Genomic DNA, 13,882 nt, shown 5'->3' with positions numbered 1-13,882 from the left:
AGGCCCCCCGGACACCCCGTTCCTAGGTGTGAGCCTGGGAAGAGCTTTCTGTGGACAAGACTCGGGTGGGAGTGGGGGTGGTGGATGCCTTCTTAGTCTTCTGCTCATCTTGGTGCCAAGACCTTTGACTCTGGCGAGAGGAAGCAGCTGGGGAATGCTGCGGCACTTTGTCTGACAGGGTTGTAGTCAGAACTTCCTGCTTGGTTCTGGGAAAACCTGGTGGGCCTAACGTCATTTTGTGTGTATACATAGAGCACTTGGGCAGCATCTGATCTGGAAAATGACAGGTACCGGCACAGGTGTTTGCTCTGTGACACTATAGCATGATGAAGACTACAGGTCCATCTGGCCTCCCCACTTTCAACTGGGAAACAAAACTCAGTAGTAACGATCTGTAGATAAGCACAATGCACATCTTGCAGGGTTTGTATATAAGGGTTTATATTATAAAACAATGTCCTGTAAGTGTAAAAGTATATTTTTACATGTGTTGAGATTATGTTGCAAGTAACTTAAGTAGCATCTGTTTACAAACAGCATGTCACAAATGAACTCTCACCACACCAACTAATTTTGCGTGGGTTGTGTATACATCTGGCTACGGCAATAGGAATACTTAAACCATAATGCATTTCTTAAAGTCTCAGTCATTGGAAAGTTACAGACCAAGAGTAACGTTAATGCAGATATGCAGTTCTACACATTGGGAGGTCAAACCTCCAATCCAAAACAAAGCTGATAATGATAGAGCTAAAGGTAATTTATTTTTTAAAAAAGTAAGCATAGCAGCATGACTAACTCCACACAAGGCTGATAATTCACTGCTATGAAAGTCGCCTTCCTGCAAATAGTGGGAATTCCAGCTCTTGGCACATACAGGAGTTTTGCCAGGTCGCCAGGGGTTCAGGGCAGCCAGGCCTCCTAGTGTAACTCTGAAGCAGAGATCTTTAGTAGTCTTCAAGCCATTTTACTTTCCAAATGCCAGATTTTAGTCACCTTCAGTTAGAATGTTGCTAGTAAGAAGCCTGCTGTTGGACCTGAAAAGGAAAGGTAATGAAATTAGTTATCATTTGCCCATAACAACTGAAAAAGGACATGTGATTTTGGAACTGTCCAAGACTCATGGGGGCAGGCTCGTGCTCCACTGTGGGGCTGTGGAGCTAAAGAGGTCTGTGTTTCCTCGGTGGTATCAACTGATACTGAAAATGGTTGTGTATTTTTCATAGCTAATCCGTAGCTTTGGGGCTGCTGCTTTTGGAGACGCAGTCTGTCGCGGTCCCTTTGGGCTGCCATAACAAAAGCCTGGGTGATTTATAAACAACAAACACTTATTTCTCACAGTTTTGGAGGGTAGAAGTCCAAGATCAGGGTGCCAGCATGGTCTGGTGAGGACCCTATTCCAGGTCTCAGGTCCTCATAGGGCCGAAGGGCAAGGGAGCTCTCTCAGGCCTCTTTTATAAACATATTACAGGCATCCCTCAGAGATACTGTGGGTTCAGTTCCAGACCACAATAAAGTAAATAATGCAGTAAAGCGAGTCACATGAATTTTTTGGTTTCCCAGTGCATATAAAAGTTAGGTTTAAACTATACTGTAGTCTATTAAGTGTACAATGGCATTATGTCTAGAAAACACAATGTATATACCTTAATTAAAAAATACTTTATTGCTAAAAAATGCTAACAATTTTCTGAGCCTTCAGCGAGTTGTAATCTTGTTGCTGGTGGAGGGTCTTGCCTCGATGTTGGTGGCTGCCGACTGGTCAGGGTGGTGGTCGCTGAAGCTTGGGGTGGCCGTGACCGTTTCTTAAAATAAGACAATGACGTCTGGATCAATTAACTCTTTCTTTCCCTTGAACACTTAGAGGCCGTTGTAGAGTTATTAATTGCTCTGATTTCAATATTGTTGTGTCTCAGGGAAGCCTAAGGAGAGGGTGTCCATGCAATTATTTTTCAAAATAAACAGAGTGAGAGTTCCATCTTTGCTTCTTGGATTTAAGTCAAGCTATTACATATAAACTGTGTAAAGTCAGTATGTGAAGCTGAATGCTGCTTCGTTTTCCTCAGTGATTTTAAAGGAAATGGGTAGTTCCAATATGCCCCCCACCCTATTACATTCCTAAAGCATGCCCCTGTGTCTTGGCTCCTAGAATATTTTGAAAAATATTTATTTCTTTGTTATGTGCAACCCCAAATGCCGGTGTCTATCTATTCCATAAGTGCTTTAACTCTCTCTACTGTTCATCACAATTGCTTTTTGAAGCACCAAGTTAAAGTGTTGCCCAAAAAACATTAAGAAATTTTCTTTTTTTGAAATAAGCAACACATTAACCCAATTCCTAAGTCCTGTCTTTGCTTGAAAAATGTTGATCAGCAAAAAAAAAAAAAGAAAAAAGAAAAAGTAATTGTTTTCAGGTTTTTTTTTTTAAGGTAAATAGGTGGTAACAATTGTACTTTCACTTAACTTCAGCAACAACTAAAGCCATATTGGCAATTCAAAAACAGTTTTTGCTGTTCTTCCAGGAAATAACTCTATAAGTGAGAGGAAGTTTGTCAGCAAATGCTTTTGAAACATCAGGCTGGGGCTGTATTCCTGAAGTTAGCAAGTGAGGGAGTGTGTGTGTTTGCACTCTGGGCTGAAAAGATGTGCCAGGTGTTTGTGACAAGCTGTGATGAGGACTGTAGATTACTTGGAATCCATTGTGTTCTTTTCCCTTGTTGGAAAAAGAATGCTTCTGAAAACAAGCCCTTATTTAAAGGAAGCCCCAGTTAATCCAACAAGGCTTGGATGAAGTCCCTTTTATACAGACTGCTTGACAAAGGCCATTTGGTCCCGAGGAACCCTGTGAGGCCAGAAGCTGGTATCAACACCCCAAAGAGGGTTCAGATAGTTCAAAGCTCAGGACCTTCTTAAAGCACAACAGACTTTTATCGACCTTGGCTAGAATGAAATTACCCAGTACTGCAAGCAGAGGTCTTACATAGAATGCCAGCAAACCCTCATGAGAATGACTAACAGTTACTGAACATTTACAGGTGTGAGGAAAAGGTACTGACACCTCCTCATGGGCTCCCCACCTCTTGAGGCAGGTTTCATTGTGATTATCCCCATTTTACAGATGAGGAAACTGATGCTTCCTAAGGGTGTTAAGTGGTGGAGCTCAGCTTTGACCTCAGACAATTGGATCCACAACCAGAGAGCTTAACTCCGCACTGGGCCTGCTAAATGGCCCTGCCTAGATAGCAAGCAGGGTAAAATTCTTCTCCAGCGTTCACAGGGGGTGGCTACCATCTGCATGTATCACCTCCAGAGTCTTACAAAAGATTTTAAAAAGCCAGCCCTTATGTACTCAGAAAGCATTAGAGGTTTTATTCCAGAAAAATAATTTGCTCGTCTCTGTGCTGTGTCATGATTGAGTGGGGACCCTTTAAAAGGCAAGGGTGGGCCGGCAGAGAAGGGCAAGCATGCATTTTCAGGGCGTCTTGCCCTTAAGGTACACCGGGTCCTTGCTTCACCCCCAGATCACTCTGAAATCCTAGAACCACTAGCACCCGACACAAATGACTCATTGTCCTTGGCCTCAAAAAACAGCAAGCCTACTTAGAATACAAAGCACATTTTCTGGGAGTAAATTGCACCGGCCATAGACACACCTTCCTTCCTGCAGGATCCGTAGCCTGGTTGAAGAGCGGGGATGGCTTCCTGGCTGCTCAATCTCACTTCAAATGTTATTTGAGGATAAGGAGTAGTGATGACGCAAGCCCATTAGCTCTCATGATTCATTCACCAATGTCATAGGGATGTCCCACCCTTTTCTTAACCCTTTTTCCCTGAAGGCATGTTGGTGCACCATCCTTGCCCACGCCCTGAGGAAGGGACGCTTGTTCTGATTGGGGCATCGGAGTGGGTGTGTGTGCAATAGCACGCAGGGGTGGGCTTCCTGTTCCCGTGGGAAGAAATGCCTTTTCCCAGGCATGAGTGGTGCTGGCCACCAGAGGATTTCCACTCGGGAATGCTCCAACACTCCTGGGGTCTCAGGTGGGACCTACTTTCCTCCTTTCCAGACCCCAGGAGAAAGTGAGAATGTGGAAGAGATGACTATTCCTATTGCAGGGAACCCAGGGAGGCAGGGCTGCGAGGGGCAGCCTGATGGGGCCACTCTGTCTCGCTGTTCTGCCACCTCTGGCCACTGGCCTGGGCGTTACATCCCTCGGGAGAGGGTGTGGTCATCCTCTGCCAGGTCTGCTGAGTTCTGTTCCTCCCAGATCCGGTTACCCAAGAGGTAACTGATCATAGGGTGCCACAGATGGCTACCTCATCACACTGGGCACCTGTGATGTCCAATTATAAATCCGTTGCGGCAAGTTGGAGCTGGTGGCTTGGGAGGAAGTTGTCCCGTGAACCTGGATGTTGGATGTGGCAACCATCTGAGGTAATTATACTGGAGTTTCAGGGTGCTTTGACTGGGATAGAGGAGGTTTAGCAAGCTCTCCCTCAGGGCTTTGCGGAATGCCATGGCCCCAGACAGGCTGGTCTGCCTTGAGCAAGTTAGGAAACCGTAGAAGCTGTGATGTCCAAGCGTTTCCCTAGTCTCAGCGTTTCCCTAGTGTAGGTCTGGGAAGCACCACTGGGAATATATCCTTTGACCTTACTTCAGGGATGACCAGGTCAGAGAGCTTGTTTTCACCAAGTCTCAAGCCCAGTCCCCGCTGGGACTACGTCAGGGATGCTCTGAATGCTGGGGCACGTCCAGGAGGTCAGCGTTGGCAGAACAGGAGCAAGGAACAGCCAGCCTCCAGGGAAGATGGGGGTTGAATGAAGGAGGAAGAGGGCAGGATGGTGCCACCTCCACCATTGGGAGGCTGGATGCGACTGGGAGCAGGAAATGGGCAGCCACCCTTCAGAGGCTTGCAAAGGAGAGGTGCTCTACCTAATCAAAGGGGTACCTGTTTACAATAGAATAGAGGTTCCTGCACACACAGTGTGCAGGAACTGGTGTGTTAACACCAGTTCTTAACCCCAAGAGGGCAAGTGAGACCCCTGGAATTCCAACCATTCATTCATTCGACAAGTTTTTATTGAGCCCTTACACCCCGCCAGGCCTGTGAGCATATGTGACTGGGTGTGCAAATGCATTTTGTTTTTCTCATCAGCTGCTTTTTTTTTCTTTTAAAGAGACAGCCTTTATTTTAAGGATTTTACATTGAAGACTCAAAAAAGTGGCAGGTTTTTGGAACTTATCGATCTGTATTTAAAAGGAATTGTTGGGCTTCCCTGGTGGCGCAGTGGTTAAGAATCCGCCTGCCAATGCAGGGGACACGGGTTCGAGCCCTGGTCTGGGAAGATCCCACATGCCGCGGAGCAACGAAGCCCATGCGCCACAACTACTGAGCCTGCGCTCTAGAGCCCACGAGCCACAACTACTGAAGCCCACGCGCCTAGAGCCCATGCTCCGCAACGAGAGAAGCCGCCGCAATGAGAAGCCCGCGCACTGCAACGAAGAGTAGCCCCCGCTCACCGCAACTAGAGAAAGCCCGTGTGCAGCAACGAAGACCCAACACAGCCAAAAATAATAAATAAAATAAATTTATATAAAAAAAAAAGGAACTGTTGACAAAGATTCACCGGAAATAATCTGAACCCGTGGGAAAATACAGTTAATACTACTGAAACCTACTAAAATAATTCCAGGACGTATGGTTTATCCAACATAATGATACCTCTGAATGCTGTCACTGATATGAAACTGACTGCTTCTTACTTTTCCAAGCACACAGTGGTATAATGAACAATATTCAATCACTTCTGTTCTTTCCTGAATATATAAAAATTAAAATACCAATTTAAAAACTAATATATTCTTTGCTTTAAATGTTTCTTACAGATACAGTTTCAATATTTTCACTCAATAGTGATGTGGTTTAAGGGATTTTTCATTCTCGAATCAAACAGCAATCTACCGAAAGGCAACTGATAGTCTATAGGCTCATCGTGCAAATAGAGTTCAGGACTGCAGCAAGTGACGTTTCTAAAATACAAAACAGATAAAATTCTTAGAAGATACATACAATAAGCTCTACTAAGCAGCTGGCCACAGAACTAGAACATTTGATAATTTTACTGGTGATTTCAATGGGACTCCAGATGTTTCTAAACTCAACTTGAACTCAGGCTTTGTATTTTGCTTTTCTAGTTTCACTGATGACACGAACATGATTCAAATCCCTGAAGTATTCATTATAGTCAAGGGCATATCCTACAACAGACTTGCCTGGAATTTCAAATGCAACAAAGTCTGGTCTATATCCAACACTTTGAGGCGTCCTTTTCACCAGCAAACTTGCAACCTTGACCATCTTTGGATTATGCTGTTCGACCAAGGGAAGCAAGGTTTGCACTGTTTTGTCGGTGTCAATGATACCTTCAATAATCAAGATATTCTTTCCAGTCAAAGTTGAGAGATCATCTCCACCAATTACCTTTTTTAAAAAAGTATTTATTTATTTATTTGGCCGCGTTGGGTCTTCGCTGCTGCACGCGGGCTTTCTCTAGTTGCGGTGAGCGGGAGCTACTCTTTGTTATGGTGCGTGGGCTTCTCATTGCGGGGCCTTCTCTTGTTGCGGGGCACGGGCTCTAGGTGCTTGGGCCTCAGTAGTTGTGGCACGCAGGCTTAGTAGTTGTGGCTCGTGGGCTCTAGAGTGCAGGCTCAGTAGTTGTGGCGCACAGGCTTAGTTGCTCCGCAGCATGTGGGATCTTCCCGGACCAGGGCTGGAACCCACGTCCCCTGCATTGGCGGGCGGATTCTTAACCACTGTGCTACCAGGGAAGTCTCTCCACCAATTACTTTTATGTCACCTGTTGACTGGTCATTACAGTAGCTCTTCAGTCTGATAAAATCTACCATCATAGGAATGGATCTATCGCTATTTCTGTTCAGTGCTTTGATGTAATCAGCAGGTCAGCAAAGAATTTATAGCCCCCCGTTGAGCACACAAAGGGCCACGATGTGACGGCCTCCCATCTCCTCCATCACATCTCGAGCAAGCTGTTCAGTCCTGTCCATAATTAGTCCACGAGGAATAAACACCTTTTCCAAATCCTCAGCATAATGATTAGGCATACAAAAGAAATCCAGGTCATAACCTGGTTCATTATCACTAATCATGACGGTGGGGCTGCAGGTCACCATAACGGAGCTGGCTGGTGTGTGGGCTGAGGGCAGTCGGGGTTCTCATCAGCTTCTTAAAGGGGACGCAACTACCCCAAGGCTAAGAGCCCTGGGTCTGCCACAGGGAGGGGTTGGGTGAGGTGGAGGAGGAAGTAGGTGCAGGCTGGGGACCGGGACACCTCATTCTTTTGCTTGCTCAGCATTCATTCCTGGTTCTTCTAGTAGCAGCACCCCGAGCCTCCTTTGGGAAATATAAGCAAATCTTTGAAAAGCAGTGATTGCTATCTGTCACTTCAAATGACTGTGAGGAATGGAACACCTTGACAGTGTTACTCATAGGAGCAGTGGGGATGCATCTGGAAACGTGCTGGACCTAGAGGCAGAAGACCTGGGTTCAAATTCTGCCTCTGCCATGTACTCATAGAGCTGTTAGCACATAATCATTGGACCTCTGATTCAGCAGGTTGAGTTGATATGTTTCTGATAATAGTAAAACCACCACTGGTCTGTAAACCCTACCTCAGGACCACTCCATGGTTCACGTCCTAGGGCTTGTCTGTATCCCCTGGGTAACCTCCATTTCTATATGCTGTCATCTGCCCACCACCTTCTATGTTTTCAACTTTCTCTAGTACGTCGGTAATCGCTCCTAAAATCTATCAGTCCTACCACTTTTTCAGGGTTCCTCACCCCTCCCCGACCCCATCCTCACTTCCCTCTTTACCTGGCCTGATTGTCTGGGCCATCACGTCAACCACTGCCTTGCCTACAGCTCCTTGCCCCTCTCTGGCTTTATCAGACTTGCCTGGCAAGGCCCCAATCCTGATTAAATTCCAGGCTCCATCTTCTCCCCACCTGCACACCTGGAGTGGCTGGAAAACAAAACATTCAGCCACCCTTCCTGCTATCACTTTAAATTCATGCCGCCCACCTCAAGGGGGTCCTGATGCTGCCTGGCAAGCCTACCACACTCCATCCTCTCTCCAAAGCCCCAGGATGGTGAACTTACACCTTCTCTTCTCTCCTCAAACCCCAGCATCCGCTCCCCGCTCTTCACTCTCAGCTGATGACACTGCTTCCTATTTCTCTGCAAAAACAGAAGCCATGCGAAGAAAACTCCTTAAGGCTCCTATCACTCACCTGACCCTCCTCCTTCCTCAGAGGGAACCTCCCTGCTCCTGCCCAAGGCTAGCCCTCCACCTGTGCGCTCAACCCCGCACCCCTCGATGTCATTAAGGACTTCCCACCCCCACTGTCCCTTCTCTCTTCCTTCTGCATCATCAGTTTCCTCCCTCTCCTGGATTATTCTGACCCGCATACACACGTGGTCTAAAAGCTCCTAGCCTTGAAAAAATCCTTCCTTGATCCCACACTCGCCTCCCATGTCTGCCCCATTTCTCTGCTTCTTTTATAGCAAAATTCCTTGACTGCATTGTTTCTACTTCCTCTGCTCCCATACCCATGCATCGCTCTGGTTGGGCCTTTGTCCCTGACAAATCAGTGACATCGTCCTTGTCAAGGTCACCAGTGACGGCTACACCGCCAAATTCATTGTCAATTTTCAGTTCGTGTTGTCTTAGTTGACCTAGCCTCAGCATTTGGTGTAGCTGGTGAAGCCCTTGCCCTTGAAGCGCTTTCTTCTCTGACCTCCAGGGCACCTCCCTCGCCTGTCTGACTCTCACCATGCGGGGCCGTTCCCCAGTCTCTTTTCCTGCTTCTCCTCCAGTCCCTGACCTCTGCTCCCCGAGTGCTCCAGGGCTCAGCCCTCAGCCCTCTTCTCTTTCTGCACTTCTCTTTGGGGCCTCACCTAGATGACCAGCTTTAAAAAACCATCCACTTTTGGGCTTCCCTGGTGGCTCAGTTGTTGAGAGTCCACCTGCCGATGCAGGGGACACGGGTTCGTGCCCCGGTCCGGGAAGATCCCACATGCTGCAGAGCGGCTGGGCCCGTGAGCCATGGCCGCTGGGCCTGCGTGTCCGGAGCCTGTGCTCCGCATCGAGAGAGGCCACAACAGTGAGAGACCTGCGTACCGCAAAAATAAAAAACCATCCACTTTTTACTGGTTCCTCAATTTATATTTCTAGCTCTTACCTTCTGCTGCCTTCAGGCTGGTTTATGCTATTACCTACTTAGTATGTTCTTGGATGAATCACGGGCATCTCACAAGTAACATGTCCAAAACTGAGGTACAGACTGCCCTTCCAAAGCTGTCACCTCTGCAGTCTCCCACAACACCATCCTCCTAGTTGCTCAGGTCAAAACTTTGGAGTTATTCTTACTCCCTTTCTTTTTCTCAAGCCCCATATCCAGTCGGCAAATCGTGTTGACTTCACCTTCAAGTACATCCAGAATCTGAGCACTTCTCCCCGTTTCTGCCTGACCACCCTGATGCCACATTGCCCTTCTCCGGGATGATAGCAATGGCTCCCTGACTGGCCGCCCCGCTTCTGCTTTGGCCTCTTCTAGTCCATTCTTCACACAGAAGCCGAAGAAGGCATCCTTTGGTCCCCCGATCATCAGTGGCTTCTCATCATCTCACGGAGGCAAGGACCCAGTGCAGCACCACCATCTCTCCCCATTTACTGAACCCCATCCAGCCGGCCTCCTTTCTGTTGCTTGAACAAGCCACGCTCTTGCTTCTCCATCTTTGTTCTGGCTGTTCCCTCTTTCTGGAATGTTCTACTCCCAGATATTGGCATGGTTGCTCACTCACTCTTATTCAGATCTCAGCTCAAACATCCCCCCTTCAGCGAGTCCCCCCCTTTTCCGACCACCTAATATAAAATAGCAGCCCTGGGACTTCCCTGGTGCTCCAGTGGATAAGACTCTGTGCTCCCAATGCAGGGGTCCCGGGTTCGAGCCCTGGTCGGGGAACTAGATCCCTCATGCATGCTGCAACTAAGAGCCCACATGCCGCAACTAAGAAGTCCGCATGCCGCAACTAAAGATCCTGAATGCCACAGTGAAGATCCCGGGTGCTGCAACTAAGACCCAGCACAGACAAAATGAATAATAAGTAAATAAATATTTTTTTAAAAAGACTGTCACCCATAGAAGTCACAGCTATTAAAAAAGAAAAACAATAGCAGCCCCTTCCACAACTCCATCACTCGAAGCTATTTCACTTTCTTCATAGCACTAACCATTATCTGAAATGATCGTATTTATTTCTTTACTTGTGTATTGTCAATCTTCACCACCAGAATGAAAGCTGTATGGCGGCTGGAACTCTCCCCAGCAGCTAGCACAGAGTCTACCACGTGGTTGCCAGGGCTGCCACGGAAGGTTGTGCAGGTTGTTCACTGCACCAGAGCTCCTGGCTGATGGGCAGGTGGGTGCCAGTATCCAGCCTGCTCTCCATGCTGTGGGGCATCTAGCAGGTGGCCTTTTGCTATTTTGCAATGCTTGCCATATGGGCTGGCTGTGGCTCTGTGGTGGGCATTTAGTAAGTATTCATTGAATAAATGGCTGACTAATGGATGGGTAGACCTTTACTTGTTTTCTTCTGTGGGACTTAACGCAAATTACCATCTCATGGCCTCATTTTATTCATCTGTTAAGGAAATAATTAACATCTATCTCATAGTACAGTCAGGAGGATTAAATGAAATAATTCATTAAAAAGCTGGCCCAAATCTGATTACATTTGTGGGACATATCCAGAATAGGCAAACCCATAGAGACAGAGAGCAGATTAGACATTGCTGGAGGCTGGGGAGGGGGAAATGAGGAGTGATTGCTGAATGAGTGGGGAGAATCCTTTTGGTGTGAAGAAACTGTTTTAGAACTACATAGAGTGGTGGTTGCACAGCATTCTGAATGTACTAAATTGTGCACTGAAATTGACTGATATGGTGAATTTTTTGTTATGTGAACTAGATTATGCCATGTGAATACCTCAATTAAAACAACAACAACAAAACCACCTGGCACAGTGCCCAGGACATGGTAGGTGTTCAATGAATATCTTTTGAATCCTGTGACTTCCTTGCTTCAAAATCAAACCAAAACCCTAAAACTTCCTTGGCTCTTCACTGCCCCGTCCAGGATAATCTCCACGTTCGTCTCATTTATTTCAAGAATATTTATTGTTGTCATTTTAGATATTAGGGATTTGAAGGGGAACAAGACAGACACAGACCCTACCTCCAGAGTTTACAGGCTCATAGGGCACTCTGACAAGTAAAGAGAAAATCACAATGCTGTGTGGTCAGGGCTATGGGGGAGAAGGGCCAGGGTCTTCAGGGGGCACAGAGCGGGGAGGAGGGATCCAGGCTAGGGTGCATCTAGATAAAGAGGACCTAAGCTGGGGCCCATGTGATGGGAGGAACAGTCAGCCAGGTGGGAGGTGGACATGTGGTGGGGAGAGGATGAAGGTTAAGGTTGGAGGAAAGCAGGGGTCCCAGGAAGAGCGCATGCAAAACCTGGGAGATGAGAGCATGGCGGGTTCTAGGAATAGGGGACAGTTTGGTTGTGACTGCAGCAGAGAGTGTGAGGTGCAGGTGGGAGAGTTAGGAAGGGGCCATTGGCGGCAGGAGCTCAGACTTGGAGCCAAGATCTTCGAGGTCCTGCATGAACTGGCCTCCACTTTCCAGCCACAGTTCTACCGTGCCCCACTTGCAAGCCTTGGCAGCAGCCCTTGCTCCGCTGTGCCCTGCGGGTTCCTGTGAACTCCTGTGCCAGCATGGCTTAGCTCATGGAACCCTTCCCCCCTTAGATATTTACTGAGGGCCTGCCCTGTGGCAGGTGCTGGGAACCCAGAGACTGTCAAACTTGGCTCCACCCTGGGAGAGCTCCCCTGCTAGTCCAGGTGGGGAGGCAGCACAGGAAGAAACAATTACGAGATCGTGAAAGCAATGCTGTGACAGACGGTGCTCTGAGGATGGAGGAGGCGGGGCTTGCCAAGTGGAGGCGGGGCTTGCCAGGGTGGAGGCGGGGCTTACTGGGCTAGACGGAGGGCTCTGGGAGCGTGACTCCATGAGGGTCTGAAAGGACAAGGAGGCACTCGGCCTGGGGAAGAGGAGTAGGGCAAAAGGTAGAGGTTCAGAGCCTAGCTTTGTGGGGTCACAGGATCCTTGAGATCCAGACAGAGGCTTGTACCCTGTCCAGGTAAACACACATACACACAATAACCCCCCCAAGGGCACATACACACTCCTCAAAAGGCCTCTGAACTCACACTCCGCATTGACCTACACACACACACACACAGACTCGCTTACATACTCTTGCAGGCAGTTTTGCGTCTTCTTGGTCCCTCTGGCTTTGCCTGGAGAATGCCTACCCCCCTCCCGTCTGGTTCCGGCCGGCCGCCTACACAGGCGGTCCCTCTTCAACTCTGGACTTCGTACCTGTCACCGGAAATTCACTTGTTTATCAGGGCCGCCAGCTTGAGCGTCTGCCTGCTGAAGACTGCCCCCTCTCTGGATCCCAGCGGCACTAAACCCCCAACCGCCCCCGCCCCCGGTACTGGGGGTGGGGGTGAGGCCTGCGCCAGAAGGTTCTCCGCAATTCTTGGGAAGGTGTAGCATAAGTCCTCCCTATTGGAGGCTCTGCTCTCCGCCCTCATCTGCGGCTTCGGCCCCGCCTGGCTGCTGCGTCCACAGGTGAGTCAAGCTGCAGTTCTGGCCCGCCCACCTGGCCGGGTCCTGCCGGCTCTAACTGGAAGCTCCTCCGCGGCCTGTGCACAGTTCCTACAGGTGGGGAGCAGAGGGAAAGACACTCGGGGGGCCTGGGGTGGGGAACCCACAGATCCCCGAGGGCTCCTGGGAGCAGGAAAGGAGCTACAAATCAGGGTGGGGTGTGTTTTTGTCGTTGGAAGAAATGTGACCAGAAGGGGTGGGGTGACAGCCTGAGGGTGTGTGTGTGTGTGTGTGTGTGTGTGTGTCCTTGGGAAGAATTCACCGGGACAGGGCAGGAAGGAAAGGAGTAGGAGTAAAATCTTAAAAACGTCAGGTTGAATTCAACTCATTTCAATTTAACAAAATCCTTCTTTTTTTTTTGAGGACCCAGTGCCTACTGCCAGGCTCGTGGTAGGCACCCAATGAATGTTTGCTGATGAATGGATGAGTGAATGATTTACTCCTCCTTTCTAATGACGCCCCACCCTACCCCCATGTCCACTCATCTCACAAACATGTACGGAGCAGCTGACTACTAAGCTCTCTGCCAGCGCCAGGACGCACGTTATTCAGCCCAGTCCCTGACCAGGGAGCTGCCCATCTAGTAACTGGCCAGTTCTGACTGGTGGCTGACTGGGCAGGGCAGTGAAGGGGGTGATGAGAGGGGCCCTGGGACAACCTCACAGTCAGGTATGGTCTGATTTGACCTTGAGGGATGGGGGACTCAAAAAACAGGAGGGGGTGGCTGGGAAACAAGAGGGCAAGGCAGGGTGTGTGTGTGTGTGTGTGTGTGTGTGTGTGTGCGTGCGCGCGCGCACGCGTGTAGGTGTGTGTGCGTGCCTGCGTGTGTGTGTGCGCGCATGTAGGTGTGTGTGTGTAGCACGGGGAGGGAACTGGAGGCTGTGTGCTGGATTGCGTGCTGGATTGCGAGGACTTGAAGGATGTGCTGAGGAATCTGCACTCAGCCTTGCGGGCCTGGGGAGCTTGTGCAGGATTTTTAAGCAGGGGAGTAATGGGGTCAGACTTGAGCCATAGGCCCATCACTCTGAGGAATGGATGAGAGGTGAGGAGAGACCAGTTAGGAGGTTATTGC

General features: G+C 48.7%; 1 protein-coding gene across 1 annotated transcript; it reads right to left on the bottom strand.

Annotated features, from left to right (window-relative positions):
* Nucleotides 1–6,167: 6,167 nt before the first annotated feature.
* LOC136125510 (hypoxanthine-guanine phosphoribosyltransferase-like) lies at nt 6,168–7,189 on the bottom strand. Its single transcript, XM_065880280.1, is given in 2 exon segments — nt 6,168–6,479; nt 6,845–7,189. Coding segments are annotated over 2 exon segments (657 nt in total).
* Between the last annotated feature and the right edge of the window lie 6,693 nt (nt 7,190–13,882).

This window comes from Phocoena phocoena, chromosome 1 (genome assembly GCF_963924675.1).
Source record: "Phocoena phocoena chromosome 1, mPhoPho1.1, whole genome shotgun sequence".
In the NCBI taxonomy this organism is placed as follows: domain Eukaryota; kingdom Metazoa; phylum Chordata; class Mammalia; order Artiodactyla; family Phocoenidae; genus Phocoena; species Phocoena phocoena.
Note: the sequence above shows the minus strand (reverse complement) of the source record. Positions and strands in the feature narration are given on the sequence as shown.